The sequence below is a fragment of the Staurois parvus genome, unplaced genomic scaffold (assembly GCF_062004578.1).
Source record: "Staurois parvus isolate SC_StPar_1 unplaced genomic scaffold, SC_StPar_1.0 ptg000090l, whole genome shotgun sequence".
Taxonomy (NCBI): Eukaryota; Metazoa; Chordata; class Amphibia; order Anura; family Ranidae; genus Staurois; species Staurois parvus.
In genome coordinates this window covers 2,115,680-2,136,517 of record NW_028317886.1, presented here as the reverse complement: position 1 = coordinate 2,136,517, position 20,838 = coordinate 2,115,680, and the positions used below count along the sequence as shown (strand labels likewise).

At 38.6% G+C, this 20,838-nt stretch overlaps 1 protein-coding gene across 3 annotated transcripts in view; it reads right to left on the bottom strand.

Moving 5' to 3' along the window:
* Nucleotides 1–20,838, bottom strand: part of SPOCK3 (SPARC (osteonectin), cwcv and kazal like domains proteoglycan 3) — a 526,000-nt gene that overhangs the window by 222,916 nt on the left and 282,246 nt on the right. For all 3 annotated transcript variants that reach the window (XM_089670354.1, XM_089670355.1, XM_089670353.1), the window contains one exon: nt 17,087–17,201. In XM_089670354.1, the coding sequence (XP_089526480.1) occupies nt 17,087–17,201 (115 nt within the window). The remainder of the gene's footprint in view (nt 1–17,086; nt 17,202–20,838) is intronic.

The following is a 20,838-nucleotide window of genomic DNA, read 5'->3' as shown; positions in this document are numbered from 1 at the left end:
GCTCTGGAGAAGTCCTGGAGGCGAGTGTGGGAGGAGGTTATGAGGAAGCTAGAGAGCAAGATGTCTTGGGAGGAGCGGAGTAGGCGATTTGGACGGTATATGCGGATTAGGTTGGTGATGTAGCTAGGGGCAGTGTTGTGGATGGCTTTGTATGTTGTGGTTAGTATTTTGAATTGTATATGTTGCGTTAGTGGAAGCCAGTGAAGGGATTGGTAGAGAGGGACAGCAGTCACTGATCGGTGTATGAGTCTAGCAGCAGCAGCAGCATTCATAATAGAATGAAGGGGGTTAACCTGTGTAACAGAAGACCAGTGAGGAGGGACCAGTTATCAAGGTAGAATATAACCAAGCAGTGGATAAGTTGTTTTGTGGTGTAATTGGTCAGACAGGGGTGGATTATGATGTTAGCATCATAAAATCTTGCATAACGGCCAATTATTTCAGAAAAAAACTTTTGTATAGGTTGGATTTATGAAGCACACCTCACACAAACACAAATAAAATGTAAACAATTGTATTACCAAAATTTAAAAATTAAATTATTTATCAAATAATTAATAAAGATTTTTTAAATATTGATTACAAACTTAAACATTATACATTTTAAATTCAGTGATAATTATGGCTTTAAAATAATAAATATTTGTTGTACAAATATCAAAATCATGAATGGAACTAAAATAAAATACCTTTTTGAAGATTATGAAAAGAACGGGTGTCAAGCTTAAGGCTGCAGTGATGGAAATAAATAACATAAATTGGGCAATTTTGTCCAAAGAAAATGGCCAAATTACTTACCATTGTGTTTATCACAATGCATACATTCTCACATTCTCTGTCTCTGAACATGTCTCAAAACACAGAAAAAAAGATAGCATTGCTCTTTTATTCTGGTTTCGATACATTGGCTTTGTTTAAAAAAATATATGCATACAAACCCTGCCCAACCTTCATAAAAAAATATACAATCTGAGGATACAAAATAAAGTTTGCTAAAGCTAAAACCCTCCCTATCAATGTCAACTCTTAACTATGCCAACTTTCCTAGCTCAAATATCCCTATGCTTGGATGATTTAGAATACTAGGAATACTATGTATAATACATTGTATGTCCACGACTAAGTCCCAGTCTATAAGAATAACTCCCCCCCCACCGACCCTACTCAAATGAAAGATTTTTCTTTCATAGGATGGATAGCCTCAATTAAAATGTCAACTATACCTAAAGTATTATATCCATTTGAGACACAAAGGTTCCTGGGAGAGATTTTAAGAAACTTCTGGTTGTCTTTCCAGACTTTATTTGGGAGTGTAGGCATCACAGACCCTTGATATGTGTCCTCTGCACACTTACATCCCAACCTCCTAGTCTACTCCTTGGACCTATAACAGTTGGATCAAAATCAAGGAATCAATCCATCCTAACTCAATGCTATGGAGTTCCTCCTTAACAGTTCCTTCCTTTAAACTACAATCTGCAATGCAATTTTGCTATTCTATATAGAGACAAACCATGGAATTCAGGTAGCTTAACTTCCCATGTGGTTCGTGGTCCGTGGAAGACTCGCAAGCTATATAAGATAGGTCAACAGACCAACCTCCCCAAAGACAAATACCATTTACCATCATTGAACACAGCTATGATTTAATTTTTTCTTACATTTATTTATACCCTAGCTATTCCGCATAGCTTAACTTACCATACAGTTCAACCCTGAAAGAGGCTATATAAGCTGGGCCAACTGACCAAGTCCCTGATTAGGAGGTTATTCTACAGAATAAACATAAAATTTCTCTCATGGATTTTTCAAGCTATCTTCAGATTTACCATTATGCTAGTTCACTGGTGCAGGATCTTACGATCAGCATGTTTACTCCCTTTAAGCATGTCTGTCAGGACTGGCCTTCTGTGACCTTTTCTAAATATATAGGCTACTTGTAGAGCTACCTAAGTATCCTTTTATCAAACATCCCTACAGATGGCAACAGATCCTTGGATGGGAAATACCTCTCCCTGAGTGAAAAATTCTATGAACACAGGCACATAACTGCTCTATTTATACAATCTATAAAGAAAACACTATTAAAATACTCATGCGTTGGTACTATACATCAGATGCGTTACATATTATATTCTTTCAGTAAGTAATCAGTGCTAGGCTGGTACTCAAAGGAGGGTACTCTTTTCGATGTAATTTGGACCTGCTGAGGTATCTCTCCCTATCGGGGAAAGTTAATGCTTTAATAACGCAATTGTCTGGCTGCCACATCCCACTTGAACAGGGGTGTCAAACTGGCGGCCCTCCAGCTGTTGCAAAACTACAAGTCCCATCATGCCTCTGCCTTTGGGAGTCATAACTGTAACTGTCAATCTTGCAATGCCTCATGGGACTTGTACTTTGGAAACAGCTGGAGGACCGCCAGTTTGACACCCATGCTCTAGATGCTATTGCGCACCCTTAGCTCTTCCCTAAAAAAGGATGCCTAAATTCACTAAAAAGCTCATTGCACATACACTATATTGCCAAAAGTATTGGGACACCTGCCTTTACATGCACATCAGCTTTAATGGCATTCCAGTTTTAGTCCGTAGGGTTCAATATTGAGTTGACACCCCCTTTGAAGATATAAGAGCTTCAACTCTTCTGGAAAGGCTGTTCACAAGGTTAGAAGTGTTTCTATGGGAATGTTTGACCATTCTTCCAGAAACACATTTGTGAGATCAGGCACTGATGCCGAACGAAAAGGCCTGGCTCACAGTCTCCTCTCTAATTCATCCCAAAAGTGTTCTATCGGGTTGAGGTCAGGACTCACTCATCCATGTCTTTATGGACCTTGCTTTGTGCACTGATGTGCAGTTACGTTGGAAGAGGCCATCCCCATACTGTTACCACAAAGTTGGGAGCATGAAATTGTCCAAAATTTCTTGGTATGCTGATGCCTTTAGAGTTCCCTTCACTGGATCTAAGTAGCCAAGCCCAACCCCTGAAAATCAACTGTAGATCATAATCCCCCCTCCACCAAACTTCACACTTGGCACAATGCACCGTTTTCTTGTAAACAGCCAACCCAGACACGTCCATTGGATTGGCAGACAGAGAAGCATGATTTGTCCAGTGGTGGCATGCTTAACATCACTGTATCCAGCACTTTGTATTGCACTTGGTGATGTAAGGCTTGGGTGCAGCTGATCGACCATGGAAACCTATTTCATGAAGCTCTCTATGCACTGTTCTTGTGCTAATCTGAAAGCCACTTGAAGTTTGGAGGTTTTTAGCTATTGACTCTGAAGACAGTTGGCGACACTGTGCGATTTAGCATGCGCTGACCCCGCTCTGTCATTTTATGTGGCCTACCACTTTGTGGCTGAGTTGCTGTTGTTCCCAGTTGCTTCCACTTTATTATAATACCACTAACAGTTGGAATATTTAGTAGCAAGGAAATTTCATGGATGGACTTGTTGAACAGGTGGCAACCTATCACGGTACCATGCTTGAATTCACTGTGCTCCTAAGAGCGACCCATTCTTTTGCAAGTGTTTGTAGAAGCAGTCAGCATGCCTAGGTGCTTGATTTTGTACACCTGTGGCCATGGAGGTGAATCCAATGATTTAGAGCGGTATCTCAATACTTTTGGCAATATAGTGTATATTAACTGCAAGTCAATATCTCATAGCTCTCAAGTGGAAGCAAAAAAACCCTCGCGCTAAGACAGACATACATAATGGGATCAAAGAGATTAGGCTGATGGAAACCCTTCCATCCAATCTCTTCCTGGGGCAGGGAAGCTAGAGATCCAGTTTTATCCTTTTTGCTTTTAACAGCATGGTAGCCCTCTTGAACCACTGAGACCACAACTGTAAACCATAAGCACTCTTTTATTGAGCAAATTCTGCTAAATTCTCTTTATAACAATGGTATCCACTTCTATAGAGACTGCAAATGGTAACTTTGCCAGAAGAAGGAGATGGGCTTACTCCTTTCCATTTTTCTTACCTAATGTTTGCTCGGCAATACTGAGATCATTTTATTCAGACAACCAGTAAAGTAAATAAATGTGGTTTTAGGTGAAGACAATGATAAGGTTCTATAAAGAGTATCATTTTACACAGCAGGAGAAAAAACAACTTATTGGAGATCAGACTAATTTGTTTTGGGTATGGGATGTACTTTGGTGCCCTACAAGGCATTTTCAACGCGCTCTGTTGTGCCATGTACAGCACTACAGCTTGTTTACTATCACTGTTCTCTGCTAGAACATAAACACAACAAAAAGGTAGCATGTACATTCCAATTAATTAAACATTTTCATTGAGACCACATTAAGGTGAGATTTATATTTCCCACCCCACTAGATGAACCGTTTTGTGCCACCTACCTCCTATTCAAATTGCATGGTTAGCCTTAGTGTCACACCTATGAGATCAGATCTCATATGCACTCACAGCCCCTGGGGGAGGAGAACCTGAAAGAAACAGTCTACCCACTCAGTAGCCTTCCACCTAGACCCAACATCCAGAAGAATGGGACACACTATTGCACAACTCTTCTAGCAGTTTAGCTCTAGTATATGGATCCAAGTGGACTGTAGTGACACAGTACACCAAAAAATATGCACTAGACAGGGCCAGCAACAATAAAGACCCAGTGAGACTGCACTGTCAAACAGGACTGCAGTGTGAAACCTTTAACTGTAAGCAGAAAAGCTTACCGGGAACTTATATGCAAACAGTTTGGGAGAAAAAGGGTTGGGCCTGTCTTAGGTATGGGTGTACCTTGCCTACTAAGTGCAGCAAGAATGGGTTACTGGATTTGTGGGCTGTATTGGATGGTAACTTAGTAAGGAGTTGTCCTCAAGCCAGTGTACATGTGGCTGGGGGCCTTGGAAGTTGGTGACAGATATAGCCGGTTATTAGTTTTTCTGTGCCTTCAAAAAGATCTATCAGTAAGGTATTTTGTTATGGCTTTTTACATATGATGCTAAATAAATATGCATTTTTGCTATGGATGTTATTAAATAAACTGGCTGCTATGGCCATTAAAATTCCAAAATAGAAGTGTTAGTGTGTTTTATTATTATAATGACGGTTGGTGGGGGGTATTAGTATTGGGTGGTTTCATAGCAGCCAGGACATAGGCAATACCCCAGTCAAGTGTTATCAACAAATTGTATTATATGAAGGTTACTGTGCGCCACCCCTGACACCTTTTCCGCACTACACTATGGCCCCTATGCAGAAATCTGGTTCTGAGCCTCATTCCCACTGTGAATGAAAATGATGGCTGTATATGTGTACAGTAAGCCAACAGGCTCTGCAAACATGTCTATGGGCAAGCCTTGCAGACTGAAGGTTGGATGTGATGCTCAGTTGCAACTGTCCATTAGTCACTTCTCTTCCATCAGGAATAGTTTAAATATTTATTTATGCTAATTCAAAGGGCACAGCCTCCTTTAAGAAGAGTTACAGTATAATTTTCACTCTGACATTCACCTTTCACACTCAGAATTCTAAAAATGCCCTTATTCTTCTGAATGGTCCAAGCAACAATGCATTGTTCCATAGTTGTAGCACTGTTTTCTCTCTGAAGGCTCAGCTATATTTATTGGAGACAGGGTGGGATGATAAACAGATCAAACAGAACTGCCTGCAGCTGACTGGATCAGTAACTCTTACAGCAGCTGCATTTCAGTAACCTGTAAACTCAGTTGCTTTTGCTACCATGAACTTATAGCAGAAGGGACCTCTGATTTGATGAATAATGAATAGTTGTGATCAGCAGCTGACAAGCTGTGATCACAGCCATTCTTATATCATGTAAACACCCCCCAACCCACCCTTGCTGCCACTGAAGTCCTGCAGTTTGTCCTGTCTGTCACTAGATCCTTCCCCTGTGTGCATGCAATCTTATTCCCTCCACAACTTGCTGTCTCCTGTGTGCCCCCCAATCTCTGCCGCCCCCCCCCCCCGCCTGTACCATCAGAGATGGTTTGTTGTGAAGGGGATCATATTGTGGGCTTACTGAAGGGAGAATCAGATCCCTTCAGAATGGTGTGTGGGGAAATTAGTAAATATGTTTCTCATGAGCAAAAAGGAAGTCATATCGGCTGCACCCCAAACAATCCACTCTACTGAACCAAGAAAACACCAATACAGACAGTGGAAATACAGTGGGGGACTGGCAGGCAAATGTGTTTCACGGTAAAGACAGAGCTTATTCATTACCCAGACTGGGTAACCGATTGGACAACCTTTGTTCTCATCTATGCAGCACACGAGCTCGGCTAGAACCTACAGGAGGAGTTGTGCTTGGGAGACTGGGAGTGTCTCTACCTTGAGCAGCGGTAAACATTAATATGTTTCTCATGTTTACTGATTCCTTCAGTTTTTTTGAATGAACATGGCAGTACTCAGTACTGAGCAATCCTGTGTTCATTTATAACAGAAGGGATCAGTGAACGTCAATTACATGTTTACTATCTCTTCCATTTATGATTGAACACAGGAGTACTCAGTACCGAGCATTTCTAGGTTTAGTAAGTGCCAGGCAGCAAAGGAGAATGAGATGGAGGATGCTGTCCTCCATCTCTTTCTCTATCTCAAAAATGAAACATCAGGGGTCTGTTTAGATCCATGATATTTCCTCACAGCCCCTTTTGTTAACAGTATTGTTAAAAGAATTGAAATAATATAAAACATTTTTTAACTAAAACATCCCTATACCCTCATAAATTACACATATACATAGAGGTGGATTTAATAAAACTGAAGAGTGCAAAATCTGGTGCAGCTCTGCATATAAACCAACCAGCTTTTAGTTTTTTTGGTCAAAGTTTAATTGAACAAGCTGAAGTTATAAACTGATAGGCCATCAAGCACAGTTGCACCAGATTTTTCACTCTCCAGTTTTAGTAAATCAACCCCATAATGCTCTACACTATGCAGGTGACTATATGCATGTCAAAATTTTGGCACCTTGCAACATGCTATGCTGCAATAAAATGTACGCCTGCATCATTTTACCACACCACACACATAGCAAAGTATAGAGTTGCCACAATAGCACACATGGTGTTACAACAATGCACAAAGGTAATTAGCATAATTTGCTTATTTGCAGTTGTGCATACCTTCAATTCTCACCATTTCACAAAAAGGCCAAATTTAAAATGTTCAAACATTTGTTTATTAACACAATACAGTTTTATCTTTTAAATTTAGCATGACTTTTGTAAGTTTTGTTGTCTTTGTGTGCATTAATAATGATTTAAAAGTAGTTTTATAGAAAATATTATAATGATAAACATTTGCACATCTTTCTGGAATGTACAAAAGAAACACCATATTTTATTTTACAGGTCCTCTGCTTTTAGAAAATGCATGATTTGAGGGGCATTTTACAAATTTTCAAAATTTCGAAATTAGTGAAACATGACAGAAAAAAGAAAAACATCAAAAATGGTCCAGCCACCTAAGGTTAGATCAAGTCTTGAATGTGCCGCTCAGTGTGCATTCTGCAGAATATTGCAAAATGCAGATACGTTTATTTTATTGCATGTCTCCTCTGCAGTAAAGAGCATGCCTATTCACATTTTTTTTTTATTCTACTTTAAGTTCCTCCCTAGTCACACGTATTTTTTACTGAACCTTTATAAGAAGTTCTTGAGTGCAGAGAGCAAATAAGATTTCCATTTCATTCATTCCTCAAAAGCTAGAGGTTTTACTTCCTGGACAATGATTCAATATCACAAGACACGCAGTTCAGGAGCCAGACCTGTATGACAGCCTTTAAACAAAGAAAATCCTGACCCTATACTATGTAGTTTTCCTATATAAAAAGAAAGAGAATGAGCGGTTTCATTTTACAATATATCATAGAAAAGAAATATATGTGCAGCACAGTACTGATTTCAAGTTTTAAACAGATGGTTTATTGCAAATTTGCTAATTTATTGCAAAGTCTCCTACAAATATAGCAATAACAGCTACAAAATCATATTGCTGCACAGGGACTCTATAATAAAGACACCATTATATTTCTATTGGATTTAAATTGATATTGAGTAGCCACTGGTTAGCCTGGGTAAGTGATTCAACACTGAAAAAAGGACATTTAATGAAATTGCAGAATAAATTACAGTTTGTGAGTAACCTATAGCATAGCTACAAGTGGAAAGACAGAAATTAGCAACAAAGGGCAGATTGGAATTGCCAAAAGGACCTGTAGCAAGATGTTTCAAATCCCATTTGTTTCACAGTAACATGCTCCGACTTAAAGTGACACTAAACTCTGGTTTAGAAAGAAAAATAAAATCAAGTATACAGTATATGTTTAACTCAAAAAGCACATTCTATTGCTCTCAGCCACCTCCAAATTTCCCTTATTCTGCTTCTGCGATCTGACTTCCTGTTAGAGGGTGGCTATGTTTGTTATTTATGGTCCCACTGTATGTAGGAACATAGCCACACTTCTACCTGCTTCTGAGATGGACTATTGACCATGGACTATGGAAGCTGTAGTTTGCATAGAGCAGTGCACATGACCAAACAAACGTACTTCTCATTCAAAGGAAGTGGGAGGGAAAAGTAGAAGTTTGGGAGCTCACAAAAGACATTACAAAGAGTCAAACAAACACAGTAAGAAATTAATTCTTTAAAAATATATTACAGGATCAATAAGTAATGAATATGTATGGATTATTTTTGGAAAAAGAATATTGTTTAGTGTTGTTTTGTTAATAAAAAAAACCCTGGAATTTTGTGAGAGATAACTATACTTTGGGAGTAGAATTTTAAAAAATTACAACTACAATCATATAGAAAGAGATTGTCCAGTCATAACAGATTTGCTAGAAAAATATTATAAATGCACCACCTTTTCTACCATGGTCATTAACATTTTTGGGACTTAAACAATTGGACTCCTGCTCTTATTTTTCATACACACGGCATTGAAGAACGATCAAGAGTGCCAGTTTTACACATCCACACTGGGGGAAGGTGATTGATAAAAACAGCTAACATTCTATTAGTTGTATGTGATTTTGTTTAATAAGGTATACTTGTGGCCTGTGTTACATAGGAGAAACTATTTAAAAGCTGAAAGACATGTTGGACCAACATACATTTTCTGTTTGAAGAAAACAATTATGATTGCCATTGGTTCCAAATTTTATTCAAAACTGTCACACAAATTTATTGATTTTTGATTTATAGTATCTACTCACATCAAAATATAATTTTTTTTTTTATTTGATACAAAAAAGATTTAACAGCATATATACGATACAATTCAAAATTATTTTCACAGACTATTTGAATTTACAATGCTAACTCTCTATATGTAGCTCTTCCATCTGTCACTGATCAAATATCCCCATGCATAACAACGATAATAAAGCCTTTTGATACACTTATTACATCAAAATCAGATATGTATCGATGTACTAATTACCCAGCAGCACAGGGGTAGTTCAATGCATTTCACAAATATGAAAATTCATCAATTCCAAAGGATGTTGATCAGAAAGTTCAGTAAACTAACTCCCTAAAATCCCTGAGAGTATTCAGTTAGAGGATACTCCAAAGTAATAAGGCTCAAACAGATGTCTAACGTGTATTTGTCCAGAGCAGGAATGATGGTATTATGAGGTGAACCCAGAATGGTCACCCACTGCAGAGCACAGCCAAGTTAAACTGGGAGTTTAATAAACGGGTTATGGAGAACCACGTTCTCAGCCCCACCTCTTGGAGGTAATGGAGTGAATCTCTACTCTCTGGTTTCATTGTAGTGTAGTGGATAGTCTGTGGATGACTCAGAATTATTTCTCTGACTATATGTGTGATTGGGTAGGGACACATACTATGTAAGTTGGCCATCTATTTAGGTCTTATCACATTGTGGTGTCCTCTGACAGAATGACTCTAGGATTTGTTGGGACTTACATCTACTGCACTTTCTGACTGGTACCCTATGAGATTCTCTAGTGTTTGAGGAACATTCCTTTGACTTGCCTCCAATGCATTCCTGCAAAATGAATCAAAGCACTTCAATGCAACTGGATATTTATTACACAGATATGCATCTAATTTTGATGTGATAAGGCTGTACAAGGCATTATCATTGTTATGCATGAGGATAATTAATCTGTGACAGATAAAGGGCTGCATATTGAAACTTAGCATTATGTATTCAAATGATCTGTGAAAATAATTAGTTTTATATTGTACCATACATATGTTTTTAAATCTCTTCAGTATTAAATAAAAAATGCATTTTATAATTATGTTATTATATATTGTAATATATACTGTGAGTGGGTACCTGAAAAGTCTGAATCTTGTTCTGTAAAGGCTTTTTCACATTTCCATTTTATATTATAAATACAATTTAATTCATAATAATTGATCATATATGAAGCTTATGCAGAGGTACAGAGAATTAAGAGTATAAAAGAAGAAATTGGATTATGAAATCTTATAATTCTTGTAATCAAATACTATAAAATCTAAGGGGTTAAAGTATTTAAACCCAAGAACATGCATTTAGTAGATTACAGATATTCAGTCCTTAAATATGGTATTTCTTTTTTTCAGACTGGATAGAAAAAGTAAAGAAAACTACCTGTTGATTCTGCAAAAAATCCACTGCCTTTGTAACTTGTTCTGTATTGTTCTGATGTTCTTTACTCCAAATCAGTATTGGGCAGCCTAGGGTAACAACTCTGCTCCTTCATAAATACAATTTAGTAAGTGATTGCTGTCACCATAGTAAGGGAATTGTGTTATTGGCAGGATCACTAGATGAAAATAAAAGTTTAAAAAGGCCCGAAACAAGAAAACTAATGTAAGCACATTTAAGGACTGTAAAATGGTTGTATATCATATATATATATATATATATTTTTCGGGGGGGGGGGGGGGGGTTCTACTGTTTAAATGATGCCTTTTATATTGATTTGTTTCTGAAACAATACAGGTAAAAGCATTTTACTATATTATACATATAGTGATCCTGTGACAGCAATACAAAGCTGACAAGGAAGCTAGATTTTCCCTACACTAAAAAAAACTCCATGATAATTTTTGTGTCCCTGTCTCATCTTCTCCCACTTCCCCTTTGGTAAAACTGTTATCACAGCAAGTGAAGGGAAAGCTCCGTAGTGGACCCCCAGATATTATTAAAAAATGGGCAAAAGTTCTAAAGTTTCTATATCCAGAAATAAAGAGAAGGTTCTATTTAGACATAGTATTGTTATAGTGATCTGGTACACATGGTGATGTACCAGCATCCACAATATTCAAATACACATCAAAACAAACTAACCATGGGATTCTTAAAGGTACACCACCATTTATGTAATAACCACATTTGATTAAAATGAATATGCATTTTATTAGTAAGCACTTAAAAGTACATCACTAGAAGACTAAAAGCCATACAGCTGAATTAGTACAGTTTGTGAAGTTTAACATATTAACAGCATGCACATTGCAAAATGTTTGTACAAATCAAAAATTGTCTCCGCCAACTTTGTCTGAAAGATGTTCTCATACAATTCCAATAGATGGAGAAGCACATCCAGGGGCGGACTGACAACTAATGGGGCCCCCGGGCAATAGGGGATCATGGGGCCCCTGTGTCCTTGCCCAAACTCAAAAAAGCCTATGAAAAAGGTACCAGGGGCATCTCATGGGGCCCCCTACTGACTCCGGGCCCTCGGACAGTGCCCGAGTTTCCAAATGGTCAATCCGCCCCTGAGCACATCACATTTCTCAAAGCATTTCAGGAACTTTAATTCACTTCATCAGGAATAGATTCTATATACTAAATAAGCTGTATGTCTTTTAATGTTTTAATGTATTTTAAATGCTTTTTTGTACTGACAAAATGCCAATTGATTTCAAAGAAATTTGGTTATTACATAAATGGTGATGTTCCTTTAACCACTTGCCTACCGGCACTTATACCCCCTTCTTTACCAGGCCAATTTTCAGCTTTCAGCGCTGTCGCACTTTGATTGACAATTGTGCGGTCATGCAAGATTGTACCCATATGAAATTTTTATCATTTTTTTCTCACAAATAGAGCTTTCTTTTTGTAGTACTTAATCGTCGCTGGGCACTTTACTTTTTGCGCTATAAACAAAAAAAGTGCAAAAAATTTGAAAAAAAATAAGTTTCTTTGTTTCTATTATAAAATTTTTCAAACAAGTAATTTTTCTCCTTCACTGATGTGCGTTAATGAGGCAGCACTGATGAGCACTGATAGGTAGCACTAATGAGGTGGCACTGATAGGCGGCATTAATGAGGTGTCACGGATAGGTGGCACTGATAGACAGCACTGATAGGTGGCACTGACTGGCATCACTGCTGGGCACTGACTGGCGGCACTGCTAGGCATTGACTGGCGCAACTGCTGGGCACTGACCGGCACAGCCACTGGGTACTGACTGGTGGCACTGACTGGCAGCACTGCTGGCCTGCACTGATGGGCACTGGTGGGTGGCACTGGTGGGCACAGGTGGGTGGCACTGGTGGGCACAGGTGAGCGGCACCGCTGGGCACAGGTAGGTGGCACTTCTGGGCACAGGTGTGTGGCACTGCTGGGTGGCACAGGTGGGTACACTACTGGACACAGGAGGGTGCACTAATGGGCACAGGTGGGCGCACTGCTGGGCACAGGTGGGCGGAACTGGTGGGTGGCACTGCTGGGCACCAATCATCAGGGCACCGATCATCAGTGCCCTGATGATCAGTGCCGATCCCTGCTCTGACAACTGCCGGTTCTCGGCAGTACTTTCCTCACGCTCTGACAATGTGAGGAAAGTGCAGCCGAGAACCGGCAATTGTATTTCCCTGTGATCAGCGCGTCATTGGACACGGCTGATCACGTGGTAAAAGGCAGCTGTGATTGGCCTTTTACCACATCACGTGATCAGCTGTGTCCGCAGGACACAGAGATCACGGAGATCGCCAGGTGCGCGCTCCTGGGGGTGCGCAGGAGAGCGTGTTCTGGGAAGACGTCATATGATGCCCTCCCAGAACTGGCCGGCCACAATGTAGCCGTCATTCGGCTATCTGCGGTTGGCAAGTAGTTAAGAGTCCAATGGGCAGTGTTGTTTTAATGTGTATTTGGTTGAGCACAAACATTCTTTAGCTAACATTCTTTTTATTTTGTGTAACACTGAGCCCAGTTTACAGTAAATTACTGCTGTCCTGTCCCAGAAGTTCTTTCCATGACCTGGATAATTAACTAATTTCAGGTACAGAAGGTGAATAGTGACATCCAGTGGATAACATTTTATAACATTATCTAGCAACAATACCTAAACTGGCTAGTGCAAGGTGCTTGGCAGTTGGCTTAATCCTTAGTAAGACTAGGTTCAAATCTGCGCGGGTGGTTCCTGCTGTGGGTCCGCTCCTGCTCCTGCTCCCGCAGTGGCAATCATCTGCACAGGGAATGTCACACCTGCATGCCACATGCACTAGAAATCGCTTCTGCAGTAAGAACCACACTGCACTTGTGGTTCCTGTGTGGGCTGTGATTTCTAAAATGCTGCAGAGACCTTTTCTCTGCATTTCAGGAGGCATGGCAACCCATTCAAATAAATGGGTTGTTCAGCCAGTGAAAAATGCAGCTAACAGAGCCGCATATGTGTGAACTTAACCTTACTATAATAAGTAATGCTGAGCTTTAGTTGAGGGGGTTTTATTCCTAAATAAAAGACACTAGTACTTGTTCACATGGGCAGTACAGAAAGCAGGCAGTCATGTTGCAGTTTTAAATACAGCAATACCACCATACAAAGCTGTACCCATACTGTTGGCTGTGATGCTTTTGGGCACGGCAACAATTAAACAGCCTGTTGTATTAGGCAGGTGGTGGGAAACAGAGGGGCGCCAGACTAAGCGCAGCATTGAAGAAGAAAAAGAAGAAGCGGAAGCTTCAAAACGCGTTACCGCCCATTTACATCATCACATTCCTTTGCTGACGTGATGTACAGTCTGGTGCCATCTTGCACTCCATGTTGGTCAATGTGGCGGATGGCTGCGTTGGGATGTTTTTCAGCTCCACAGTCCAGCCACGCATAGATTGCCTGGAAGTGACAACTTACAGGGGATACATCCGGACACATTACCGACATGCCTGTCTTTGTCGACCTTTCAGTGAGTTACCAATTGTATGTTTTTATTAAACTCCACTATTAATGTTGCACTTAGTCTAGCACCCCTCGGTTTCCCTCTACTTACAGAGTCTCAGCTTTGCTCTAAAGGGTGCTGCTACTGATGCCGGTTATTAATCTCTCTTGGACTTTTATATGGTCTCTTATATGGACTAATACATGGACTTCTCCAGCACCATTCATTATATTCTTTTTTGGCAGGTGGTGCTGCTGCTGAACAAAGCCCAATCAAATGAATGAAGCCACACCACAACCCTCTTCCACCCATTGATAAAATGCAACTGCTGAAGTGCAGTGTGAAGGCAGTGATGCCAATGCACTGTAAACAGCTCATTGCACTGATTGTTTGCTGGCTGCAGTGTGGTGTAATGAGGTAGAATGTGTTTCACCAGGCTACCACATGCTGTACTTTTTTCAGCAAATGCCACTGCAGTGGTTTGAACTGGCATAGGAAACATGATTTTTTTGCCTTGTCTACATTGAGACTGCGCCGAACAAGCCATTTTCTGTTTCAAAAAATATTATAAAGGAACAAAACCCAATATCTATTTATATGCAAAATACAGAGACATGATCTACCTCATCTTTTATGGAAAGCCATTTCTTAGTGAATCAAGCTTTCAGACATTTTTTCTTTTATTAATACTGTCAATGCTAACTTAATCCATGATAATTTGAATGATACACAACAATATTCTATTCAGACCATCCTAGTGACCTTGGAAATATGGTAAATCAACTGATTCTGTCTAAAAAAAAACTGCTTATATCTCCATGGTATCTTTAGTCACTACAATAGCACTTGCTAGGTAGTTTGAAAGGATATGCATTTTAAAACATGTGTACTGATTTACCACATAATTGTAGCAATCATAAAAGGCAGAATCCAGCTAAAGTGGATCCCATCTCTATTAATGGTGGATGTTTAAGGCTCTAAAGCATTTGGTTTTTGTCAGTAAGCAACAGCCTTTATGTAGTTTATCATGCAGCCAGCAGGTGGAGCTCTGGGGTTCTTTCTTTATTCTCTCTCCATAATATGGTATACATAGATAAGGCTACTTTCACACTAAGGAGTTTTTGAAGCATTTTTATTTTTTAAAAAAGCACCTGAAAAGTTCAAGAAAAATGCTTCCCTATGTATGTGAATGTATATCTATGTATGTGTTCACACTGAGGAGTTGCGATTGCTGTGCGGCGTAAAAACTCCTGCTTGCAGCATTTTTGGGGCATATTTGTGAGTTAAAAAAAGCCCCAAAAACACCTCTTCCCATTGAAATCAATGGAAAATGCCTGAAAAAATGCCTAAAAAATGCCTGAAAAGCGCTTCAAATACGCCTCCAAGAAGTAGTTTTTAAGTCATGTGTCCTTTAAAAAATGCTCAGAAAGCATGGCAAAAGCACAGTAAAAATTCCTATGTGGTTTTGCTGTGTTTTTGCAGCTTATCAGTGTGAAAAAAGCCTTAATGTGAAATTTGACACACACCTCAACAGTAATAAACTAATTCATATATCTTACTTCCCAACTTGAAGAACCACGGACTCTCTCTTGGGTGAATAACAAGGTTTTACACACCCATCTGTGATTAAGACAATGGGAAAATGAATTGGAGATGCTTGATTTTTTTGAACCTCCAGATGACATGGATTGGGAGTAAGTGCCACTTATATTCGATACTTCTGAGAGTTTTTGAGATTTACAGACAGAACTGGGCGAGCAACCACTCTTCCCTTATCAGACCTTTTAGTATGGGGTTATGGCAGGGGCGGACTGACAAATCATGGGGCCCCCGGGTAATAGGAAATCATGGGGCCCCTGTGTCCTCGCCCACACTCAAACCACACCCAAAAAAGCCTATGAAAGGTACCAGGGGCATATCATGGGGCCCACTACTGACCCCGGGCCCTCGGGCAGTGCCCAGATGTCTAAATGGTCAGTCCACCCCTGGGTTATGGTGAGAGACAGTTGGGAATAAAAGTGAGGTCGTCTTCTGGGTTGTCTCTTTAGCTAACCTAAAGTGCTCTGGGAGTTCCATGCTATGTAGAAAATGTTTACTTTTAAAACAAATAATGTGCTAAATAATGTGGTAATCTACTAAAACATTTATAATAATCTCAGTTTAAAAACATTTAAACTAAATTTAAAATAAAAAAACATTGGACGCAATAGCATTATGATTTCACTTTAAAGAAGGATTCCAGGTATGGATATTTACATGTCCAGATTGAACCATTGTAACTATGCATATATCATACCTGGCTGATGTCTCTGGAAGCTGGAAATCATGTGGCCCTCTGCCTTCGCTTCTGGATCTCATAACTGAGCAGCTTCAGCACAGTCACCATTCAGAGAATGCTTTACATTTTATGAATGAATGCAAATTGTTCTCTGATTGGAGGAGGTGGAGAGCAAGATGTCACGATCTCACCTCTCCACCTCAACCAGTTAGAGAATGCTTTGTATTTATGACAGCTGTGCAGAGTGGCTGACCTTCTGTGTTCAGAATGCATCTTTGACAGCTCAGTCACTGTGCTTGGAGCATGCATCCCCTTTCCGCTGCACATAGGCATTACGTGGGCAACAAGAGGTTAACATGTCAATGCCTGTATCAGATTTTATTGATTGAATTTAGATCTACTTAAAAGCCCAATTACAGAGTTATTTCAAAAACATTACATCAGCCATAGTTAAAATAAATAAAATGCAGCTGTCACTGCAATATCCACCATTAAGCAGAGAAAAATAACATCCAAAATGTTTCCATTATACGTTCCACTTCTTAAAATAGCTGCATGGGTTCAAGAACTAATGTTGAGTTGTAATTGTTTTGACTTGAAACTTACAAAATAACTGCAAAACATACATATTTAACTCATCAGAATGAAATCAAAATCATCACATACCTGTGGGTAAGTCTTCTGTGGCTGACACACACTGCAGTTTCCTGATTCTGGGCAATGCATACTTTATGCCGACTGCATTTCATTTTTAAACACGGATCTTTTGCTGGATCCAGAGCTGAAAAAACAAATATTTACTGAATACTATATTGTGGTCTTTTGATCCAGAGCCTTGCCAACATTAAAACAATTTTCCTACAATAATAAGGCATCTACAGTATTGTACATTATTTATATTTAACATTTAAAATTAATAAGAAATAACACATACATCCTGAATGTACTAAAGAAAGAAAACCATGGAATGATAAAATGACAAATTTTGTGCCTGTACATTATATCTCATATGTTTATTGTGTTTACTATATAGAAGAATGTACACAATGTTCTAGGCTCACATAGAAAAGCTTTGCAAAAAAGTAACCAGCATTGCAATGTTCATTTTCATTCTTTTGTTCTTTGTTATTTTCTAAACCTTTTGCCTAGTGAGTTTCAAACCTTGTAATTATTTGCAAATCATGCCACCAATACTGCTGACCTAATGTGCTCTGATACACTGATTGGTACAATATTTCTTGTATGCTTTACCATTTATATAGGGTATGGGCATGGGAATCTGGACATTCAAGGACATGGAATTGTGGTTATGTCATGATTAGTATCATCTAATGCATATATTAATGGCTTTTTCACCACACCTGCAGTGTTCTCTAGCAATCCCTAGATAGGGATTACTGCTTTAACTTTTAATTTCTTAATCCCATTTCTTACCATTTGCTAACCTCGGCCAAGAGACATATATAATTAAACAGTACCTTAAGATAGTTTACATTTAGAGAGTTGTGTGGTATTACTACCACTGCTAAATTTGACAACTCCTTCTTGGGGTTTCTAGTTGTCAAGGAACTGGCACCCGTTGTTGTCCTAACAACCAGTGACTCATCCCTGCCTGGCTCAATGCTTAATGCAAACAAAGAAGCATGGACAGCGCTTAATAAAAAAAAAAACAATGTGGGGATTGCCCCATAATTTATACCAGGCCCCTGGTCTGGGTCTAAATGTTAAGGGAAACCCAATGAACATAAACAGGTGTGCCCCCTTAAATTCCATACCAGACCCTTATCCAAGCATGAAAAGGGGGATGAGATCCCACTCCCCCAAACCATACCAGGCAACAGGCCCTCAACATGGGAGAGGTATGTTTTGGAGGGGGGGCAGAAGAATATGAATTTATGGGAAAACCAAGCCTTTGTATTCCAATGCCCATGCGCTTCTAGTGGGTCTTTAATGAGATAAGCAGCTTCACTGATCAATAGATAGGCAGAAGGACTGAGCTGAACATAATTTGACCTTTGACACACAGCAGAATTTAACTTCTTAACAAAAAACATAACAAATTAATCAAGTACACCAATTATACCGTACATCGATAATATACCTATTAACATGATATATTGATAGGGATAAGATGAGAGTAATGATAAAAAATGAACACATACTGTGAAATTATTGTAAAAAAATAACATATAGTTTGAATTACACAATCAACAATATTATAGCAAGTTACAATTTTCCCATTGCAGACAGGGCTACAGAGTAATATCTAAAATTACTTTTATAAAAAAAAATGCAATAATATATTTAAGTCGTAGCAAAGACTGCATTTTAGGAACATGCTGGTTTTATACTGATGACAAAATGTTTCTTAATTAGATAGGAATGCTGATACTATAAGCAACTGTCTAGAGACACTTTGATGAAGATGTGTATGTATACACCATACTTTGGAGTTTATAAACCCTGTGGTGCAGGGACTCCTGGCTATTCCCAAGACCTTTCAAAACCTAGACATTTCCTCTAGAAATGTAAACACCATTAAATTAAAGCAAGAAGCATGTGTTAAGTTTCCCCAAATGCATTTCAGTAACAACGTTCTAGAAGAAGTAACAGTTGAAGGGATGTTGAAGAATGACGACTGACAACTGTTTTAATTTTTCAGGCAGTCTTCCTCATCACTGCCAACTCCTTAGTATTAACACTGCTACTGGTACCCTTGTTAATTGCCCTACTATTTGTGTAGAAAGTTGTGCACAAATACAATCATAATCACTTCCACTTTTTGTTTTTTTTTAAACAAAAATTAAATATATTTATACAGTAACCGTGTCCTAGACTGTGTCAGACTGAGGTATCACAAAAATACCAGTGTATCACAGTTAGGTGTGAATGTGGACCCTGGTGAGAGACAAATGTGTGTGATGGGGATCTATTGGACTTGCATTGGAAGTAGATTAGTCAGCGATGTTGCAGGTGAAATTTCATGCTACATTCACTCCAAAGGGCAAAATTCTCCAACAGTGAAAGCACAAATTGCAAGCAGCTCTCTTTATATTACACAGATTGAAGGAGATTGACAAGTGGTATGAGAAACGTATCAAAGGTGATCAGGATTACAAGATGCAGGCACCTACACTTTAAGAATTCTCCAGTTAAAATGGAAGTTACCATCTCTTTTTATAGAGAATATAATGTTTGTTTTCATGACATCCATTTTACTTTTTTAAATCTAAAAACCAAGCTGCATATACAAAAAAAATCTTCCTTATCACATACATTAAGATAACCACAGATCCATGACTTCACCCCATTTCATCACTCTACTTATACACTTACACATTTCATCAATCTGATACTCAACCTCACAAGTATATTCAAAAATCAAGAAAAATTATAATTTTACATTATTAATTTTTTGCTTGTGGCTGATGTTTTGGGTGTAAAAACACCAGACTACCCAGAAGGAGAAATGCATTTACATTACACTCTACGGGCATACAATATGAAATAGAAGACTGCATCATATGCAGAATGGAAGGAGTGGTGTATTGCATTCAGTGTCAGTGTGTATTACAATATGTACTGTAGGTCACACAAAATGCATGCTGGCAAAGAGAATACAAGAACATGTCAGCAATATTAAAAAAGGATGTAGCAAACATAATTTGTCAAAACATTTTGCAGTACACCATAACAAAAACCCAGTAGGATTACAATTTTGGGGAATCGAAAAATATAAACCCCACTGGAGAGGCTTAATAAAAGTAGAACTTTAAGCCAAAAGGAATCAAAATGGATCTTTCAATTGCAAACGATGGTGCCGCAAGGGTTAAATGTGGATTTTGACCGTAATTGCTTCATAGAAGATTTTTAAATATTACCATACATAAATAGGCATACAGTATTATCATTTAATAGATGTCTGTATATAGGGAATCCTGGGCATTACTCCACACATCACCTTCTCAGCATATATAATGAATACATAGGATTTGCATACACATGGAACAGTGAATGTTTTTTTGTAGTCATTGGTATGGTGTCATCAGGGACATCTGATTGATTCCACACACTTTACATATTGCATACCTAGTACCTCCTTTACATTTAATTGGTATATATACACCCAGAGCATACAGTGTGTATATATTTCTAGCAGATAGAGTTTGAGGAGTATATTTGAAATAATTTTTAATATATTAATTGATATGTATGTAGGGGTATGTTTGCAATGTATACACATACCCTTTTATTTTATTATTTATTTATTTGTGCCTTTGTATGATATACACCATTAGGATGAGTTTAGGGTGTTAGCACTATTCACATTGGGAGACAGCTATAGGAATATGCATTTACTCCCATTTTGGGACACAATGTATGTACATGCTTATTACATGTCTTATAGAACATGTAGC